A 20,764-nucleotide genomic window follows, 5' to 3' on the forward strand; every position below is an offset into this window, starting at 1 on the left:
TGGGGTTAGGGTTAGGGTTAGGGCTCTTCCCAGGATAGGGTTAGGGTTTAGGGTTAGGGCTCTTCCCAGGATAGGGTTAGGTGGTTAGGGTTTTAGGGTTAGGGTTAGGGTTAGGGTTTTGGGTTAGGGGGTTAGGGTTAGCGTTAGGGTTTTAGGGTTAGCGGGTTAGGGTTAGGTTTAGCGTTTGGGTTTTGGTTAGGGTGGTTAGGGTTAGGGTTAGGGTTAGGGTTATGGCTCTTCCCAGGATAGGGTTAGGTTGGGGTTGGGGTTAGGGTTAGGGTTAGGTTATGGCTCTTCCCAGAATAGGGTTAGGGTTAGGGTTAGGGTATGACTCTTCCCAGGATAGGGTTGGGGTTGGGGTTAGGGTTAGGGTTAGGGTTAGGGTTATGGCTCTTCCCAGGATAGGGTTAGGGTTGGGGTTGGGGTTGGGGTTGGGGTTAGGGTTAGGGTTAGGGTTAAGGCTCTTCCCAGGATTGGGTTGGGGTTGGGGTTAGGGTTAGGGTTAGGGCTCTTCCCAGGATAGGGTTAGGGTTAGGGTTAGGTCTCTTCCCAGGATAGGGTTAGGGTTAGGGTTAGGGTTTTAGGGTTAGGGTTAGGGTTTTAGGGTTAGGGTTAGGGTTAGGGCTCTTCCCAGGATACGGTTAGGGTTAGGGTTAGGGTTTTAGGGTTAGGGTTAGGGTTTTACGGTTAGGGTTAGGGTTAGGCTCTTCCCTGGATAGGGTTAGGGCTCTTCCCAGGATATGGTTAGGGTTAGGTTTAGGGTTTTAGGGTTAGGGTGTTAGGGTTAGGGTTAGGGTTAGGTTTAGGGTTATGGCTCTTTCCAGGATAGGGTTAGGGTTAGGGTTAGGGTTAAGGTTAGGGCTCTTCCCAGGATAGGGTTAGGGTTAGGGTTAGGGTTTTAGGGTTAGGGTTAGGGTTTTAGGGTTAGGGTTAGGGTTAGGGTTAGGGTTATGGCTCTTCCCTGGATAGGGTTAGGGTTGGGGTTGGGGTTAGGGTTAGGGTAGGGTTATGGCTCTTCCCAGGATAGGGTTAGGGTTAGGGTTGGGGTTGGGGTTAGGGTTAGGGTTAGGGTTATGACTCTTCCCAGGATAGGGTTGGGGTTGGGGTTAGGGTTAGGGTTAGGGTTATGGCTCTTCCCAGGATAGGGTTAGGGTTGGGTTGGGGTTAGGGTTAGGGTTAGGGTTAGGGTTAAGGCTCTTCCCAGGATAGGGTTGGGGTTAGGGTTAGGGTTATGGCTCTTCCCAGGATAGGGTTGGGGTTAGGGTTAGGGTTATGGCTCTTCCCAGGATAGGGTTAGGGTTAGGGTTAGGGCTCTTCCCAGGATAGGGTTAGGGTTAGGGTTAGGGTTAGGGTTAGGGTTTTAGGGTTAGGGTTAGGATTAGGGTTAGGGTTAGGGTTTTAGGGTTAGGGTTAGGGTTAGGGCTCTTCCCAGGATAGGGTTAGGGTTAGGGTTAGGGTTTTAGGGTTAGGGTTAGGGTTAGGGTTAGGGTTAGGGTTTTAGGGTTAGGGTTAGGGTTAGGGCTCTTCCCAGGATAGGGTTAGGGTTAGGGTTAGGGTTTTAGGGTTAGGGTTAGGGTTTTAGGGTTAGGGTTAGTGCTCTTCCCAGGATACGGTTAGGGTTAGGGTTAAGATTTTAGGGTTAGGTTTAGGGTTTTAGGGTTAGGGTTGGGGTTTTACGGTTAGGGTTTTAGGGTTAGGGTTAGGGGTATGGCTCTTCCCACGATAGGGTTAGGGTTAGGGTTAGGGTTAGGGTTAGGGTTAGGGTTAAGGTTAGGGCTCTTCCCAGGATAGGGTTAGGGTTAGGGTTAGGGTTTTAGGGTTAGGGGGTTAGGGGGTTAGGGTTAGGGTTAGGGTTTTAGGGTTAGCGGGTTAGGGTTAGGTTTAGCTTTTGGGTTTAGGTTAGGGTGGTTAGGGTTAGGGTTAGGGTTAGGCGTAGGGTTTTAGGGTTTTAGGGTTGGTTAGGGCCATACATTCTCATATGTGCCCTGACTCGGAATCAAAGCTGCAAACTTGATGTATGGGGAGGACATTCTATTCAACTGAACCATTTAGGTTTTAATACTTTCACATAAATGGATGTTTAAAGCACATTCTTGTATCTGAGAACATTTTGTGATTTCAGGTTTACATAAATGGTATCTTGGACATTTTTTTCTGCATTTTTTTTTCCATCTGGATCATCAGCTTTACTAGGTATTGACAAATTGTTCTCCAAATTTTCACTATTTCATGAGCACATGAATGTCCATTTCCCCAGCTTTTGCTGATAATCTTGCTTACTAGAGCAATGGTGCCTCTAATCCTATCCTTCGTTTTTTGGAGGACAAATCTCAGGGATAAACAGGCAGCCTTGTTTGGGAGTAGCCAAGTCAGGCTGGGCCCCGCATTTTCTGGGGCAGTTGGGACAGCCCTAGGATATGGCTGTCTAGCTCGCCCCTGTGCTGGGCTCCCAGATGGCAGCCCCCTTCACCCCTCACTCTATGGGTGCAGTGACCAGGCTTGATTCCTAATTTAGGGGATTCTTTCCTTCTCTGTAGCCTTAGAGGAGGCAGACGCTCCCTAGCACTCCAGGTCCTAATATATGAGTGTCTGCCCTCCACTCAGGTCTGCAGTACATCTGGCTCCATCTCCTGGTGCAAAGCTTGTGTGCCCAAAGCCCAACCCTGCTTTGTACAAAGGCAGAATAGACCCAAACAAGGGAGAGGTTTGGCCAAGGGACCAGTTTGGTACAGGCAAGTTGAGAACAAATCCAAGGGGTCTGGTCTGGGAGGGGTTTAAGCTTAGAGTTTGGACAAGATCCTTCTTGTTGCTGAGAAAGCTCAGGGCAGTTTTGTGGTGAGAACCAGACAGAGTAATGGATAACCTCAGACTCCTACGCTCCTGGGCCGTACACCCTCCCTACCTGCAGCCAGAAAAAGGAGCGAGTGATGAGAAAGGTGGAGCCCCATTCACTGGGGAAAGGCGCTTGGCTCAAGCTGTACGGGAGGGTTCCTACTACATGCAAAACTGGCCAAGTCCTTTGCTCGGAGGCTTGGCTTGCCCATCTCTGAATCAGGAGAGTGGCTGCTCACAATTGAACTCTCCAGGAACCCAGAGGAACAAATGCTGGTTGTTGGAGATCCCAAACCTACATTTGGGCTGGTGTCCTTCATGTGGAGATGGACTGAGGACCCCCCACCCACTTATGTCCGGGACTCCAAGTAAGCTCTTTGGGCAAAACTCCCAGTGGAAAGCAGAAGCTAGAGGACTGTTTGTAAGGGCTGGGGGCATCAGTGAAAGGGGTTGGACAAGCTGAGCAACACAAAATGTTTTAAAGGGCAGCCAGGCTAGTGCAGGACCCCAGTGCCACACTCCTAACCCCTAATGGAGACAGTCACAAGAAAGACAGGAGCTGAGAGAGAGGAAGAGAAGGTGGGTGAGAAAAGGGGCCTGTGGAAGCACGTATGTGCAGGGTGCATTGCACAAGGCTCTGGGATCCTTATGACAATCCTGAATGGAGAGGTGGTTGTCCTTGGTGTAGAACCTCCCTCAGGATTAGAAGGCGGGGTCTCTGGCTTTCACTATGTGGCTTCCTTGTCTCAGTCTTCTTCAGAACCCCACTATCCAGGGCTTCTCATCTTGTGAAGCAGCCAGAGGGGCCCTCATAGAAGATCAAGTTGATCGATCTCAAAGGGGAGACTGCAGGCCGTATTGAGCTCACACATGATTTTGTTTGGCCCATACAGTATTTTTAATTGTGGTAAAGTACACATAAACTTTACCATCTTAACCATTTTTAAGTATACAGTTCAATACTGTTAATTATATTCACATTTGCAACCAGTCTCCAGAACTTTTACTTTTATTTTTTAAATTTTTATTTATTGATTTTAGAGAGAGGAAGGGAGAAAAGGAGAGAAACATTGATTTGTTGTTCCACTTATTTTATGCATTAATTGGCTGATACTTGTATGTGCCCTGACTGGGAATCCAACCCTCAACCTTGGCATATTGGGACAATGCTCTAAACCAGTGGTCAACAATCAGTGGTCTGCGGACCACCACTGGTAGTCCATGTGGTCCAAAATGTTGGGGACCGCTGCTCTCTCTAAACAACTGTGCTAACTTGGCCAGAGATTTTTCATCTTGCAAAACTGAAACTTTTTACCCATTAAATAGTAACTCCCTATTCCTCCCTACATCCAACCCTGGCAGCCACTACTTAACTTTACATATCTATGAATCTGACATTTCATATAAGTAGAATCATACAATATTTGTCTTTTTGTGTCTGGTTTATTTAACTTATTATATTGTCCTCAAGATTCATCCATTTTGTAGTTTATATCAAAATTTCCTTTTTTAAATATATATTTTATTGATTTTTTACAGAGAGGAAAGGAGAGGGATAGAGAGTTAGAAACATCGATGAGAGAGAAACATCGATCAGCTGCCTCCTGCACACTCCCCACTGGGTATGTGCCTGCAACCAAGGTACATGCCCCTGACCGGAATCGAACCTGGGACCCTTGAGTCCACAGGCCGACGCTCTATCCTTTGAACCAAACCAGTTAGGGCTTTCCTTACTTTTTAAGACAATAACATTTCATTGTATGGATAGACCACATTTTGTTTATCCATTCATCTGTCGAAGCACTTGAGGTGCTTCCACCTTTTGGCTAATGTAAATAATGCTGCTATGAACATGGGTGTACAGATAACTCTTCGAGACCCTGCTTTCAATTTTTTTTTTTTTATGTATACCGAGAAGTGAAAATGCTGGATAATATGGTAATTCTACGTTTAACTTTTTGAGAAACCACCATACTATTTTCCATAGCAGTTGCACCATCTTATATTCCCACCAACAGTGGACAAGGGTTCCAATTTCTCCACATCCTCGCCAATACTTCTTTTGTTCTGTTCTTTTTTTTTTTTTTTTTTTTTATATTTTATTGATTTTTTACAGAGAAGAAGGGAGAGGGATAGAAAGTCAGAAACATCGATGAGAGAGATCGATCAGCTGCCTCCTGCACACCCCCTATTGGGGATGTGCCCGCAACCAACGTACATGCCCTTGACCGGAATCGAACCTGGGACCCTTGAGTCCGCAGGCCGACGCTCTATCCACTGAGCCAAACCGGTTCGGCTGTTCTGTTCTTTTTAATAACCATCCTAATAGGTGTGAAATAGAACCTTTTTTTTTTTAGCCCACATCTTAAAAGTGGGAGGTTTCACACACAAAAAAAAGTTTGTAGTTTTCACATAAAAAATTCTTGAGAGATGTGTACCTCAAATGACAGCTGAGTTCATGTGGGACCACTGCCATGCTAAGGCACCATATGCATGCCTCCCTGAATGGTCCAGGCCACTCCCCCTTGCCTGTAGAGGGGGGACTTGAAAATATTTCATGACCCCTGGCCAGTGTTTCTCAGTGGTTACAGCATTGGCTTGAGCACTGAAGCATGGCGGGTTCGATTCCTGGTCAAGGGCACTTAACCTGAGTTGCAGGTTTGATCCCAGCTCCGGTCAGGGAAGGTGCAGAAGGCAATGAATTCGATGTGTCTCTCTCACTGACGTGTTGTGTTTTTTTTCCTCTCCCTCTCCCCCTTCCTCCGTCCACTCCCTAAAAGTCAATGGAAAAAAATACCCTCAGGTGAGGATTAAGAACAAAAAAAGTTTCATGAGATGCTTCTAACACAATCTGAAAAAATGTGAAGCTCTTGCCATACTAAGCCACATGCTGCCTGGCAGCAATCAGCAGGACTGGGTAGTTACTGCCCCAATTCAGATAGGGTCTTGTGTCCTCCAGATGGCCAAACTGCCCTGTCTGACCTGGTACCCCTGCACCTCTGTGTTTGAGACCCTGGTCTAGTCTCTTCTCACCCTCATCCATTTTATTAATCCTCACCTGAGGATTGTCCATTGATTTTTTTTTCTTTTTTTTTTGAGAGAGAGTGGAGAGGAGGGGATAAGAGAAACATCCATGTGAGAGAGAATGGACACATCAATTGCCTCCCACACATGCCCCAGACCAGGGCTGGAAGGTGTGGGAATGGAGCCTGCAGTCTAGGTACCTGCCCTTGACCGGAATTGAACCCGGGACCCTTCAGTCTTCGGGCCAATGCTCTATCCACTGAGCCAAACCGGCTAGGGCCAGATCCATTTTATAATGGGGGGATTGTGATGGCTTTGTCAACTTGTCTCAGCTAAACTACATTTCCCAGAACTCCCTTACTTTGTTTCTTGTTAGGGAGGGCTACAAGGCATGTATTTGCCAGATTTGGAAGGAAGCAACCATTTTGATTGCTGATCTGCATTTGAAGCAGATCTTCTTAGTGTGAAGCAGCACGCAGGCCTGCAATTACCCTATTGTCCCTAGATTCTCCTCCAGGTTTTGTTTTTGACTCCTCAATCAGTTGTGTGCATGGCTAGTTAGCTCTGTATGAAGAAGGGCCTCACTCAGCTTCTGCAGGATCCCCTCATCACCAAGGTCAGAAGCAGCAATAATGGACACAGGCACGGTCCACCCTAGGGCCCCCGCTTGTGCTAGTGGCTTTCAGCCACTCATGATCTTCCCCTTCTGACTGAGCACCTCAAGCTCCAGCATCAGTCCCAGAGGTTTAGCCTTACAGAAACTGCGTAATCAGCCCCACAGCGTGCAGGCCAGTTCCTGGGAGCATATCGAATACGAAAAAGGCGTGTATCCCTTCTGGTTCTGCTTCTCCATTGAGCTCTGACTGAGACGGGAACCTGAAGTCCCACTACTCACTCTTCCTGCCTCATGATCTGTCGGTCAGCTCACTGCTTTCATCATTCCCCAAACTCAGGAGCCTTCTCCATTCCTGGGGGCCTGTGCCAGTGCTACTCCGGCCGCCACGTCCCTCCCTGGAAGTGGCTGGTTTATCTGTCCTCCTGCATGTGGCTCGGCTCCTTCAGGTCAGGGAGCAGGGCCGACAGATCTCTATCCCTGCCTCAGCTCAGCACGTTCCGCATTAAGGACTGTGGACTAGGCCCTTGACATAAAAGATTGCAATCTGTTCTCCCAGTACCTGTGTGTCAATGTCTTTTATTTTACAAATGCAAATGGCCTCATGAGCTGTCTCTGGCCATCCCAGATCTGATGCCTGAGACACAAGTACCCCTGTGCTGAGTGTTCAGACTTCCCTACAGGTCACGTGCTCAGCAGTAAGCCCTGCCATGGTAGAAGGACAGCTAGGTCAGTCCACGGGAATCAATTGGGTGGATTGCTAAGGCTGCACAGCCTGGAAAGGGGCCTTTCGAGTGCTGGTAGGGCTGTCCTGGGGCCAGAAAGTTGGAACTAGGGACCCAGAAGGTAGACCTGATTGATATCCTTAGGATGTTCACAGGAAGGCAAGGCAGCAGGGAGAGAGAGCAATACACCCAGGGGCATACAAGGAATGGAAAACCTTGGAGACCCTGGCCAGAGGCAGTGTGTTCAGACCCTCCTTGGTTGGCAGTTGAGTAAAAGAAATCTTTCTTGGCTCCACTTATAGATGAAGAAACTGAAGGTTGGGGAGGACAATCTTGCCCTAGACCAAAAGACCAGAGTGGAGCCAGACCCAGAACACTTGACCTCAGCCTCCAGGACCTGGTCCCACTCAATCCCCCTCCTGATCAGTGGATGCTGAGAGGTGCCATGGCCTGAGCCATTGCTACATACGTTGTCCTTTGCCTCCTCACTGTACTGGAGTCACCTCCCCCATGAAGCCCTCCTCCTGGGCCTTGCAGTGTTAGGTGCCTTCGATGTTCATCTGGAACCGAAGCTCCCTGAAGCCAAGTCCAAGAGACACAGTAGATAAATGGTGTGTCTATCCCAGGGGTGGGCAAACTTTTTGACTCGAGGGCCACAATGGGTTCTTAAACTGGACCGGAGGGCCGGAACAAAAGCATGGATGGAGTGTTTGTGTGAACTAATATAAATTCAAAGTAAACATCATTACATAAAAGGGTACGGTCTTTTTTTTTTTTTTTTTTTTTAGTTTTATTCATTTCAAACAGGCCGGATCCGCGGGCCGTAGTTTGCCCACGGCTGGCTGGTCTATCCTCAACTCCCCAGCTCCACACAGGAGCTGAGTATGGTGTCAGGGCAGAAAATAAACCTCCCAGTCTCAGCACCCACACCAGTAAGATGAGTTTTTTTTAACACCTTCTTACTGGGGCTGTCATGAGGCTAACCTGAGACCTGTGCTGCTTTCCTCAGAGTGCCTGGTACACACTGAGTGTTCACCTGGGGCTGATTACGGCCATTCATCCTTCAACTTAGGATGCATGTCAGAGATGTGGGGTCCACCCACCGAGGTGCAGCTCAGCTGAAGGACCTAAGTGAGCAAGCTGCAGGGAGGAGAGGCCTGTGGGTAGAGTGGGACACTGAGGAGTGGTTTTGAGGGAGGAGCAATTTGAAGGAATAAGGACCAGCATGTGATCATGGCAGGGTCAAGTGAGTCAAGGGGGGAGACCAGATCTCAAATGACAGAAATTCAAACTAGCTTGCTTTTCGTGGTACAGGCTCCATTCAAATCCTCATGCATCTGCCTCTCCATTTTTTGGTTCCTACGTTCTCTGTCTTGGCTCCTTTTTCAGGTAGGCTCTTCCTATGTGTTGACAGAGACGGCCACTGGCAATTCTAGCCCCATGTCCCTATCCTTGGTGATTCTGGGGAAGAGAACATTGGCTCTCAGTGAACCCATGGGGTAAACCTACTTCTGACCCAATCATTGTGATGAAGTGACCAACTGACTCAACCCCCATTTGCTCTATCTTTGGGCCATGCAACCATCCCTAGGACTGAAGGGATAAGGCTCCCAGAACCATATGGCCTGAGAGTAGGCTGGTTTGAGTCCCGAGAGGAAAATTAAAGTTGTTTTGTTTTTGTTTTTCCAGAAGAGTAGGAGACCTGCACCAAGGGCTGGTCTACTGGATGCTCCTGAAGGAAGCAGCCCTTAGGGTGGAGTAGACAGCAAGCCAGGGGCCCAAGACATCAAGGAACAAAGAGATGGAGACTAGAGAAACGAGTACCACAGAGTCAAAGAGGGAGGCCACTGGGAGACCAGGAGGTGTGAGCAGTAAAGGAAGAATTTTGGTCAGAAATATGGAAAGGCAGCACGGAATAAGGATGACCTGATGGGTATTTGGGGTGTGCTGAGAGCTCAGGGGATGTCCTCCAAGGATTGACAGTCAGCAGGGTGGGGGGCTTTGGTTAGGGAGGGCTCCAAGAAGAGGATGAATCTCAAGTGTCAACTGCTGGGCAGGAAGGAGCAGTATGCTATGCAAGTGTCAGGGCCCCTGCAGTGGCCCTTCCCAACCCTCTGAATCTCAAAGCCACCTGGAACCTGGTCAGAAAGCAAAGTTCCAGGCCCCAGCCCCAAATTCCAATAAGGACAATTGGGGTGAGTCTAGGAGGCATTTAGGCTGGGTTTTTGATTTAGGGAAGTACAGCAGAATCTGAGGGAATCACATTTAACTGATCAGGAGCACCATGCCCCAGAATCCTGGGTAAATTGGGGCTTCTCTTGGCCTCCAGCTGCAATTCCACTCACTGGCCCAGCAGGCAAGTATGGGGCAGGACCTAGGCTAGCACATGACTCAGCAGGGCGTGGGGAACATTGCCCCCCAATCAACTGCAAAGTAGATGAAGTTGTTCCTGATCAGCAAGTGGCCAGGACATGGGCTGGCAGGGTCAGTGGAGCTGTCAGCCCTGGCCCACTACTGGTCCAGTCTCCAACTGAGGCCTCCTGTTTCCTGGATGCCCAGTTCCCCAGAACTAGCCCCCAACAAGTCTAGCATCACATTTTCTTCTCTGCCCTAATGACTGCTTCCTGTAGCCACCAGTCACACTCAGGTCAGGGGGATCAGCAGGCCAGAGGCCCTTCTCCAGTGGTATCCCCTCCCCCAATCTATTGCCCTTCCCCCTACCATCTACAGTCTACACAGGGATCAAAAGATCCCCTGCATCTCTCTCCCTTAACCGCAGCCCCGCCCAATCTGGTACATGTACTACTCCCCACTGTTCTAGAGCATCCCTGGTTTTAAGATTGTCTTTTTTTCCTTTTTTTTTAAAATATATTTTATTGATTTTTCACAGAGAGGGCGGGAGAGAGATAGAGAGCTAGAAACATCGATCAGCTGCCTCCTGCACACCTCCCACTGGGGATGTGCCCGCAACCCAGGCACACGCCCCTGACCGGAATCGAACCGGGATCCTTGAGTCCGCAGGCCGACGCTCTATCCACTGAGCCAAACCGGTTCTGGCAAGATTGTCTTTTTATAGAAACATGTCAGAATACGACTCAGCCTGCTGCCCAACTAGAGGGACAACTATCCATATGCTGGACACCAGAGCGTCTCTGGGCTAAGGGTCCCAATGTGCCCAGTAACCCTCCCATCCAGTCTGCACTCAATTAGGACCAATCAGTGCCTTGCTCAGGCTGCACCTCCGGATGTGGGTGGCAAGCCAGAGCCCAGGGCCTCCACTATTGATTTCACATCCGCACTAAGTCACCCAGAATTCAGAATAATTTACCTCCATAAAAGCCCAACCCTGGTGTGCCCTTGTAAGAGCCGAGGAGCCCTTACCAGAAAACCCTGAAAAAGCACCGCCACTCCGCCCCATCCCAAGGCCGAGGGCCCCTTATCGGGACCTGACCAGACCACCTCCAGCATTTTCCGAGCTGTGGTCCCCTGGGGCCCATCATCCCACTCAAGAGTGCCGACCGCGCCCATCCGTGTTCCACTGAGAAGAAAAGGAGAGCGGTGCAAAGGTTTAAACAATTTATTGTGCCCCCAAATGCTGACGGGATGGAGGGAAGCGCCACGCAGTACCGCGCGATTGTTTGTCGCGCACCGAAAGGCGGGAAGAGTGGGGAGACAGAAGGGCGGCACAGTGGCTCCGGCCAGTGGCGCCTACGAGCGGGTAACCATAGCGACAGCCGTTGCCAAGGGCGAGGAGCCAATGGGGGCGACGCCAGGGCCGTTTCAAAATCCAAAGCAAATAAACAAAAAAACAACACACTACCACGATGGGCGGGGGATGGGAGGGACGGAGGGGCCCTGGGCCCCTCGCTGCGCTCAGCGGGCGCGAAGGCCTGGGCCAGGGAACCGTATAAAACTACATACACTTGGGATACAAAAACCGAACACCCGCCCGCCCGGCAGACCGGCGCGCTCACTTGCGGCCCTTCGGCACTTTGGGGACGCTGGGCTTGGCGGCCTTCTTCACCTTGCCCGCCGCCGCCGCCGCCTTCTTCGCCTTGCCGCCTTTGTGCTTCTTGGAGGCGGCGCCCTTCTTGTGCGAGCGCTTCTCGGGCTTCGGGTCCGCGCGCCGCGGTGCCGCCGCGCCCGGGGCCGCCTTCTTGGCCTTGTGCACGGCGGCGGCCGGGGCGGGGGCGGCCGCCGAGGCTCCGCGCCGCTCGCCGCCGCCTTCCACCTTCTTGCGGTTGAGCTTGAAGGAGCCGTTGGCGCCGGTGCCCTTCACCTGCAGGAGCGTGTCGTTCTGCACCAGGGCCTTGATGGAATACTTCAGGTAGGTGCGCCCATTCTGCTGGTCGAACCACGGCACCTTCTTGGCCTCCGTGTAGATCTTGGCCAGCGACGAGCCGTTGCGCTCGCCCAGCCTGCGAATGGTCTCCACCACCAGCTGGCTGTACTTGCCCGGCTGGTTCTTCTTCTTGTTCTTCCTCTTCTTGGATGGGGACGGCGCCGCCGAGCCGCTAGCTTTGGCCGCCTTCTTGGCCGCTCCGTCGGCGGTCGTCAGCGGCAGGGCCTCCTCGAGCTCCACAGACATAGTGGCGAGCGGGTTGGTGGCGGGCCGGACGCGGAAACCTGGTGGCCGCGCCGGGAAGAGGAAAGCGAGGGGCTGGGGGGACGCCGGGGAGCTGGGGGCGCGCGGCGGCTCCAGGCGGGAGCGGCCGCGGCCAGGCCTGGAGCCAGGCGGCAGGGCTGGGGCGGGGGCCGGGCCGGCGGGCGCCCCGGGCCGGGCCTGGGCCGGAGAGGAAGGAGGAAACCGGAGCAGGGAACGCGCCGGAGCGGAGAAGCCGCCCGAGGGAGCTGCCGCTACCACCGCGGCCGCCAGAGCGCTCTGAGCGTGCGCGCTGCGCTCCGCCGGGGAGGGCGCCGCGACTCCCTTTTATGGCTCCGCGGCGGACCGCGTTGAGAACAACAACAGCCTGGTCCGGAGCCAGCCCCAGCTTGTGCTTTTTGGAGCCCCTTCCGCGGCCGCTGGCTTCCCGCACGGCACCTCCCCGGCCTCGGCGCGCGCTCAGTCCTGCGTCCCGGACCATACCCGAGCGCGAGGGGCAGCGAAGAGGCGAGCTGTGCCTGGGAAGGCCCCGGCATTGGGGAACGGAGGGGCGCACCCTAGGCTGCAGAGCGCGAGTGCAGGGGGGCACCCGGTTTGGGGACGAATAGCGCAGGTCCTGGGGGAGGCCCCGCGGCCCTGAGCTTTGCGGGTGGCAGCCAAGAGTGCGCCACGTGCACCCAAGCCCTGACCGCGTCCAGGGAACCCCCGGCCTGCTCGCAGGACCAGCTTTAATTTGTCCGAACTAACACAGGGCACGCCCTCACGTGGTCGGCGGGGGCAGTGAGCTGGGACGTCTTTGAGGGGCTTCAGCCGCCTGCAGCCGCTAACCCGCTGTCTCGTTATGCCTGCGGGCCCGGTGCAACACCGGAGGAAGCCGGGAGGACGGCAGTGCCCACCCCCAACCCCCCCAACACACACACACACTGTTGATGCTCCAAGTACCCATTTTGTGGGTAGGTACCACTGCCCCCCCAAAGCAAAATGGGGGCTCCTGGGTGGGACTGAGTGGAGGGGGTGTAAAGCCGCAGGGAAGTTGCTTTTAGTTCCCGACCACACCCCTACCCCCTTTCTGAGAAGGGAAATTGAGAGGGTCCTGGAGAGACCTCTTGTGTACCAGGCGAAGACCCTTGCCAAGGCTGGTGGCCATGAGCTTTGCTGGACCCAGTATTGGGGGTGCTTAGAAGGCGCGCGGGACAGTCTTGAGCCAAAGAAGCCTCCACTTTGGGGAAGCAGACTGTGGGGAGACACTAGGGAGGAGACCTGATCCGCTTTGGACTTGGGGATTTTAGGCCTGGGACCAAGGGGCCACTGCAGAGGTGCAAACAAGAGCAAGCCCCCTGGGACCCAAGCACGGAGGAAGAGCAAGTGGAGGGCAGGCTAGAGAACTAGGGTTCCAGGGTGCAGAGAGCTGGAGGCTAGAGGTCTCTACATGGTGGGGGCATGGCGCGTTTCGGGTCCTTTTTGCCCCAGCAGGCGCCTCTGAGCGGGCATGATGGTCCCCTCCTCTTGTAGGTTCTCACCTCTTTCATGGCGCTCACACAGACCCCATTTGCCCTCAGAGAGCTAGTGAATAAGCCCCAGGAAAGGAAGACATTGAAGCGGGAAAGGTGAACCGGTGTATTTGGTGGAGGTGGTGGTGGTTCAGGATCCGACTTCTGCCCCCTGGGGCAGTGAGTACATGCTATAGGAGAGAGGATAGATTGTAGTCCAGGTTCCTGCAAAGAAGGCCAACCCCTTCTCCCAGAAAGGAGGACACCCCCCCCCCCCGCGCCCCCCAATGAAACTATCTACCTAGATTTCTGAAAGTGACACAGAGCTGAGCCCTGGAAGCTGCACTGGAGAGTGGGAAGGGTCTTGCAAAGACTCCACGGCTTGAACAAAGACCTCGAGTTCTGAAATGCTGGAGTGTGCTGGCTGGAGTTTGGGCCAGGATTCATAGAGACAAGAGAGAGGTGGCAAAATGCAGATGCCACAACCAACCCATAGGCACGTGTCTGCCCAGCAGCGGGAGCCTTCCGAGAATGAGCAGAGGGCTCGCCCGGAGGCCCTCTCTGGGTTGGCCAGAGTGCCTGGAGATGGGTTGGGAACAGGGACACCCAGAAGAGAGCGGGCCAGAGGAAACCCAGTGGAGAGGAGGTGGCCAGGTGACTGGCTGAGAGGGGCTTGAGCTTTGGTCTCTGAAAAGTCAAAGGGAAAGCAGAGGGTAACACCCCTGATGGAACCCCAGTGTGGGCAGCAAGGGCACCCCCCAGATTTCCATTTGTGCCATCCTCACTGGAGAGAAGGTCGCTGGAAATGTGAATCTGGAGCTGGTGGCAGCAGCATGCTGGGGAGGAAAAGGAGGGCTGGGGATGGTAGAAAACGGAAACTGCTTCATGGGAGTCAAAGAGGAAGGAAGAAACCAGGCAGAGTTGGTGTCACGGAGGCTGAGAAGGAGGTAGTTTCAAGAAGGAAAGGCTGGTCCATCAAAGTGTAACCCGCTTAGAAAGTGGATTTATCATCAGAGCGGAAGACTCAGCAAAGCTGAGGAGACTGGTGAGCTTGCAGCCACAGAGGCCAAGCTCATCACTCCCAAGACTCACAGGCTCATTTCACCCCGTGTTTTTTTGTTGTTTTTTTTTAAACAACCTAAAGTAGTTCCAGGATTTTTAAAAAACAGGCGATTTCAGATAAAAATGCAGTCCACATTTCCGATTTCCCTTTTTAAAAAATCTGATTTGATCTGGGTTGGGGAGAGATGGGGTGGGTTTCCTCCAGATGAGCCAGACTTCCAGAACCGTGGGGGCAGAGGGAAGGTTCTGGTAAGTGGAGGAGAGGAGAAATCAGTGGAGGCCCAGCAGGCAGGCAGTGTAGTCCAGGCCAGCGCGGTTCAGAGTCCATCTCAGCCCTGAGAGATTCCCTGGCCTCCAGTGGAGGGGGTGCTGTGCCAAAAGGCGGGCTGGCTGCCTGTGGGCCTGTGGACCAGGGCTCAGGAAGGCCGATTCCAGGCTTTGGGAGCTGGCAGGGACCACGTGGTTTTATCCCACTGGAGGGAGGGGTAGTTAGTGGCTAGGCCTGGGGTCCTGCTAGCCTTCAGGACTCCAGCCCTACACTCCCAGGTAGGGAACGTCCCTGCCACCCTTCTAAGGAAACCATGGAGAAGGCCTCAAGCGGCTCATGAAAAATGACAAAATGTGAAAAAAGGAGCACCTGGAAGCGGCCAGGCCTGGCCAGTCTGGAGAGGAAGCTCAGAGGAGGAGTTCTCTTTGTTAGATTTTGGGCCGGTGACGCGGTTTGTGAACGTATTCACAACTAAGAGAAGAGATATAGCGAGGAAACTTATTTTACAAGGGAGAAAAGGGCCAAGTATTGATTGATAGGCAACACAGGGTGGGGAAGAAAGAGTTCGCACTTTTAAAGAGCAAGCAGTTGCTGTTGCTAGGCGACAAGGAAGGGCGGGGATTGTGTTAAATTAGCGCTTCAGCTGTGACCAGATACCTGGAGTTGTCTTTGAAAAGTCCCGGTTTATTTCATTTCCAGGAGACAGCCCACAGATGTACCAAGGAGGTGTCTTTATCAGCATTTTCCCAAGCCTTTTAAACAAGCTTAGAACCAAAGTTATAATAAAAGAGGCTTTTCTGAAGGGGTGGGAGAAGGGAACTTTCTACTCACTGGAGACTCCCGGGTGGGAATCATCCTGGAGTTGTTCAAACAGCGGGGGTGGGGTGGCGGTGGGGGTGGGTGTGGGTGGGGGAGAGTGCAGCCTTGAGCACAGCCCCTATCTGTCTCCATGTTTGAATAAAGAGGCTGCTTGAATCACAAGAGCCAGCAGGCTCTGCGTTTCATTACCAGGTGCTTCTCATAAATTGTGGAAAGGCCACAACAAAGACAAGGAGAGGCCTGTTTTATGTTCTCACACTCTTCTCTCCCCAGGCGAGGGCGCTCGTCCAGGCCTGGGGCTCCAAACAGGGTTCACACCGTGAGGACACTCCCTTTCTGCCCCCAGCCTTGATTTCTGCGTCTCTCCGGATCCATAGACCCTGGTTTCCGGCTGCCTGCCACCCTCTCGACATCCCTTCTGTGTAGTGGCTAAAACAACCGATTTTCTCTTGCAAACCTGCTCCTCCCCAGGCTTTCACAAAATGTTCTAGCCAGAATGCATGCCCTCTCTGACTTATGTTTTCCCTCTACTCAACCAACCCATCATCAGGTTGACCGCCGTTGGCCCTACATTCACCCACTTCTCCCAAGCCACTGTGCTCTCCCCATCCTTCCCCTCTGGCTTCTCTGGTCCTCTCCGTGCAGCATCAGAGGGAGTGGTTAATGGAAGCCCAATCCTGTGTGTACTGCCTCTCTGCTAAAAGGCCTCCAATGACTTCTCATCAAACGTAGGGAAAATCTGCACTCGGCCACACTGGCCTTCTTGTTCCTCACACATACCCAGGGGGTTCCCGTTTCAGTTCTCTTCCCCTACTGTGTGGCTCACTTCTTTCGTTCAGATTTCCATCCATAAATACCTCTCCCTCCAGAGCAGCCTCCCTGCCGGCTGTGCCGGAATCCCTGTCATCGCCTACTTTATTTTCTGCATAGCACTTATCATCATCTGGCCCTATTTTGCCTATTTACTTGAGGACTGGGAGCTAAGAGCAAAGCTGGGTCTGCCTTGCTCCCTGCAGGCCCCAATCCTGGGCACACCTTTCCTGGCCGACACAGCACCTACTCACTGTTTTCTGAGCCCGAGGACGACACAGGTTTGCCTGGGCAGTGGAAACAGGAAGGTGAACTGGGAGTCAAGTCCCTAGTTTGGCTTGAACCGTTGCTCTCCCACAAATTCCATGTGGGAGATCCACGACTCCCACCCACCCTGCCCAGCCTGTTCCCCAGTTTCTGAAAAGGAGTTGGCTGTCTGGAGTTTGAATGATCCCTTTAGCTTTCGCAGTCTGCATCTGGACTTCTGAACAGAGACAGATGGCCTCGAGAGAAGTGAGGACCCAGAAGAATACAGCCTGGCTGGAGAATGGGACACAGCCAGCGGCCAGGTGCCAGGGGCGCTGTCTGCGGGGCTGCACAGCTGTGGGCTCTGGGTGGGCTCCTGTGTCTCCCTCAGCCTCAGTGTTGTCATCTGTGAAAGGATTACATGCACACGAGCTCACGGAGGCACCTCCACCTGGAAGGGTGTCTGAAAGCCCGGGCAGGAGCCCAGGTGGGGGTTGAGGTAGGGGGGAGGCTGAGAGGTGGTGCAGGAGTCACCAGGCCTGGGAATGGGTTCAGAGGCCCTGCTGCCTGAGGGCTTGGGCCAGGCTGCTGAGGGGAACAGTTCAGGGCCAGAGAGTCTGTCTCCCCAAAACTTGTTTTAAATCCAGAGGTTGGCTCCGGACTGTGCCTGGGCTGGAAGGGAGGATAGCTGGGCCCCATTTTGGACTTAAAATGTAAATGGAACTTAGTGCTTTTCAGCATTAAGAGGAGACAAAGGGAAATAAACCATGGGAAGGGTGCCTTTAAGATGCAAATATGTATTGTGAGGCCCTGCATGGGGACTGGGTAAGGGCCTTGGGCTCCACGCCTCGGGGCCAGGCAGTGAGCTCCTCCAGGCCAGGCAGGTGAGGTGAGGGGCAAGAGGGTTACGAATGAGGTGCAAGGGCCAGAGATCAAAGGATCAGAATCAGAGTTGCTGCTGAGGCTGAGAGGGTAGGAAAAGGAGGGGCTGGGATGGAAGGGAGTTCCCAGAGGTCCAGCGATGAGGGAGCCGGATGGCTGCTCCTGCCCAGGTGGGAGTGGGGGTTCAAGGAGCTGCTGGGCCCAGCTCTGCAGGGGGGACTGGGAAAGCACCTGGAGGACGGACTCTCCGCCAACCGCCCACAGTCCAGCCCGCGGGCACCAGCAAAGCCAGAGCCTCTCAAAGGGCTCTCCTATCATAGGCATTGTTTAGAGCGGGTTAGGAGCACTCATTACGAAAGGGACCAGACCTTGCAGGACTTCACACAGCATCAGTGCTATCTGTACTTGGAAGCACATTAAGGGAGAGGGCCCCGTGCCCCAGTCTTTAGCTGCCATAGGCCCACATGCACACATCTGCGTTATTTAACCTCAAGGGAGGGCTTCATTCCAGGGACCAAGCACCATATTGCCGAGTAAGAATCCCCAACCTAGAGCTAGGACCCGAGATGCTGAAGGAGTTGTGCACGATTGGAGATTTGAACCCGTCGTCTGAAACAGGAACAGTTTTTCATCTCCAGAAAGGATTTAGCCACCTCCCTCTGCTGGTTCTCCAAGAGCTGTAAAAGCGCTGGACTGGGCATTGTGGTGGCACAGGAGAAAAGGGACGGTGGGAGCCCCGGTCCTGCTGTAAGTCACACAGCCATCAGAAGCCGGTTAATTTTGCCCTGGCCGGTGTTGCTCTGTGGGTTGAGTGTCGTCCCGTGCACCAAAAGGTCCCTGGTTCCATTCCCAGTCAGGGCACATACCCAGGTTGTGAGTTCGATCCCTGCCAGGGTTTGTGTGGGAAGCAACCATTGGATGTTTCTCACATTGATATTTCTCTCTCCCTTCCTCTCTCTCTTTAAAAAAAAAATAAATCTGTTTTTTTCTTAAAGTCATTCATAGTATAAAAGCCAAGTGGTATAGAAGGATGTGCAGTGAAAACAAAGTCCCCGTCTGTTAGGGTTGCCACGGAAGGAGGAACGCACCAAGGCCGAAGGTTGTGAGGGATTAATTTATTGGGTCATCTGGATACCAGATGGGCTGAGCCCCACCATGGCGCCAGCACCCAGGGGCAGGGAGTCAGAGACTTTCAAGGGACTCTAGGCGAGCTTTTTCTGGGCGGAGAATTCTCTGGTCAGGTGTGGATCCTGGGAAGGTCCAGAGGGGAAGGATAATGGTCTTAGCAAGTGGAATGTGTCTAAGCCAAAGGGAATGTTCCTTGTGAAGTGGCCTACAGGTCAGTTCCCAGGGGAGGGGGTATCAATTCAATTATTTGATCAGACCTAACACCGTCCTTCCTTGCATTGCCTGGATGTGGCCACAGCCTGTGGTGGGCATACAGCTGGACCTACCCAAGCGCACATACCAGTGACCGGCACTCGTGTGCTGCCTGCAGTGGGACACACATGCGCACCCTGCATCCTGCTTTTGTTTACTCTGAGCATCTCCATCGCTTCATCTGGGTGGAACTTGTTCTTTTGAATAGTTGCAGAGTCCCACAGCTGGTTGGGCCTGAGTTTATTTCACCGGCTAATACAGTGGTGCAACTCCTATCCTTATTTTGCTGGCCAGAAATATCTGCAGGGGCCTTACTAATGAGGTTTCTCCGTTAAAGAGAAATGTCAATTCTTGTTGACCTGTGACCAGGCTGCCCTCAGAGCACGCACCCCTCCCCTCTTCCTCCTCCCCATGCCTGTGTCCCTGTCTCGGGCCTGGTTCCACACATCTCGCCACCCTGGTGTGAGCGCCCGGACCTCAGGATTTGTTTCCCATCCCTTTCACCATCTGTGACCCACCGGCTCGGTTTACATGTGTCCTCCCCTGGACCCCATTTCAGGCGTTGCCATCACTGCCAAACTCTCAGTGACATGGCCCCTCCTCCTCCTCCTCGTAGTCCTCAGGTCTTCCTGCCTGTGCTCTCCCCTTGCCCCATTGCCATCTCTTTTGGGCTATTGCACAGTCTTTCTTGCGGGGGGGCTTGAAAGCATGTGACTTCGTGTCCCCTCCATAGTCTGGCTTCTGCCTGCTTTGCTAACTTCACCTCCCATTCTTCACTCCCACCAGATTCCTCTCCTGCTCTCGGCAGCACCGCAAGGGGCCTGCTGCCCTTTCCTGTGTCTCACCGGCCTTCCCCAGAAGCCTCCCCTGCCCTCTGCACCCTGGGGCACGGGCTTCTGCCTGGCTCTCCAGCGTCTTGGCTGTACAGGGCCTGGTGCTGGAGCTCAGAAAGCTTGGACCAGGGGCGAGGGGATGAACGAGGGAAGGAGCATTAGAAACTAGATAATGGCTTCTCCAAGCCCTGCCCTCAAACAACTGGCAGGCATGAGTCAGGGTAGAAGAGCTCCTGGCCAGTGGAGAGGGAAGCTCAGAGGAGCTCAGTCGTTTAGGAAGCATCATGGAGTGAAGGCGAGGACAGGGAAGCCAGACTCTTGCAGCACAAGAGAGCTTGGCTCCCAGCCCCCGCTATGCCTGCTTCAGGGGATTTCCTTTACTTTGGGGGCCAGGGTCTTCTGGGTACAATCCTCAATCTCCCTCACCCCAATGTCAGTTTAGAGGCTCAGAGAGAGAGCACTGGCCCAGCTTGAGCTCCCCAGAACACCAGCAGCAGCGTCTGTGGCGGCCTGGCCTCTGGGAGAGGGGCCTCCCCTTAGTGGCTTCCACTGGAGGGCCAGGATTGTCTCCAGCCTCAGACCTGGGGTAGAGCGTGACCTCTCTTCTCTAGAGGCCCCAAGGATTGAGGCCCAAGGAGCCAGGACAGGATCAAGAGACCATTCTGGCAGGGAGTTCTGGGCGACCAGGACAAACCTGACAGAGAAAAGATCTTGCAGTGTCTTCCTTTGCAGTCAGCCCTGGGCAGCCTGCTCTGGCCACCGCTGCCACAGGGCCCCTCTTGGCTGAGGTGCAGGCAAGGGAATCTTGGTTTTATTTCTCTTTCTTCCAAGCAGCCCCATTTTGTGGAGATTGCCTTCCTGGGTGGGAGCCGCCTAAAGCGACATACTCGGCAAGACAGAGCTGAGGCACCGCCTGGCACGGCCTACTTGCCAGGAATTGCACATTCCTCTGGTGGGGGTACTTCTACCTCCACTGTCCAGATGAGGAAACTGAGGCTTGAGAGAGACTGAGTATTACTCCCAATGTTATCTGGCCTGGAAAAGGTGGCAAGGCATACGCTGCTCACTCCACTTAAAGTCACCCCTCGGCCACCCCCAGTCACTTTCTAGTACGTGGTTTTATACCCCTTATCATTTTCTGAGTTGACCTGTTCAATACCTGTGACCTCTACTACAG

General features: G+C 53.2%; 1 protein-coding gene across 1 annotated transcript; it reads right to left on the minus strand.

The window, feature by feature from the left end:
- Positions 1-10,756: 10,756 nt before the first annotated feature.
- On the minus strand, positions 10,757-12,173 carry LOC118663505 (histone H1.10). Its single transcript, XM_036323191.1, has one exon. It carries the CDS (start codon positions 11,780-11,782, stop codon positions 11,165-11,167), a length of 618 nt encoding a protein of 205 aa, XP_036179084.1. The 5' UTR covers positions 11,783-12,173; the 3' UTR covers positions 10,757-11,164.
- Positions 12,174-20,764: the final 8,591 nt, after the last annotated feature.

This window comes from Myotis myotis, unplaced genomic scaffold (genome assembly GCF_014108235.1).
Source record: "Myotis myotis isolate mMyoMyo1 unplaced genomic scaffold, mMyoMyo1.p scaffold_m19_p_9, whole genome shotgun sequence".
Lineage (NCBI taxonomy): Eukaryota > Metazoa > Chordata > Mammalia > Chiroptera > Vespertilionidae > Myotis > Myotis myotis.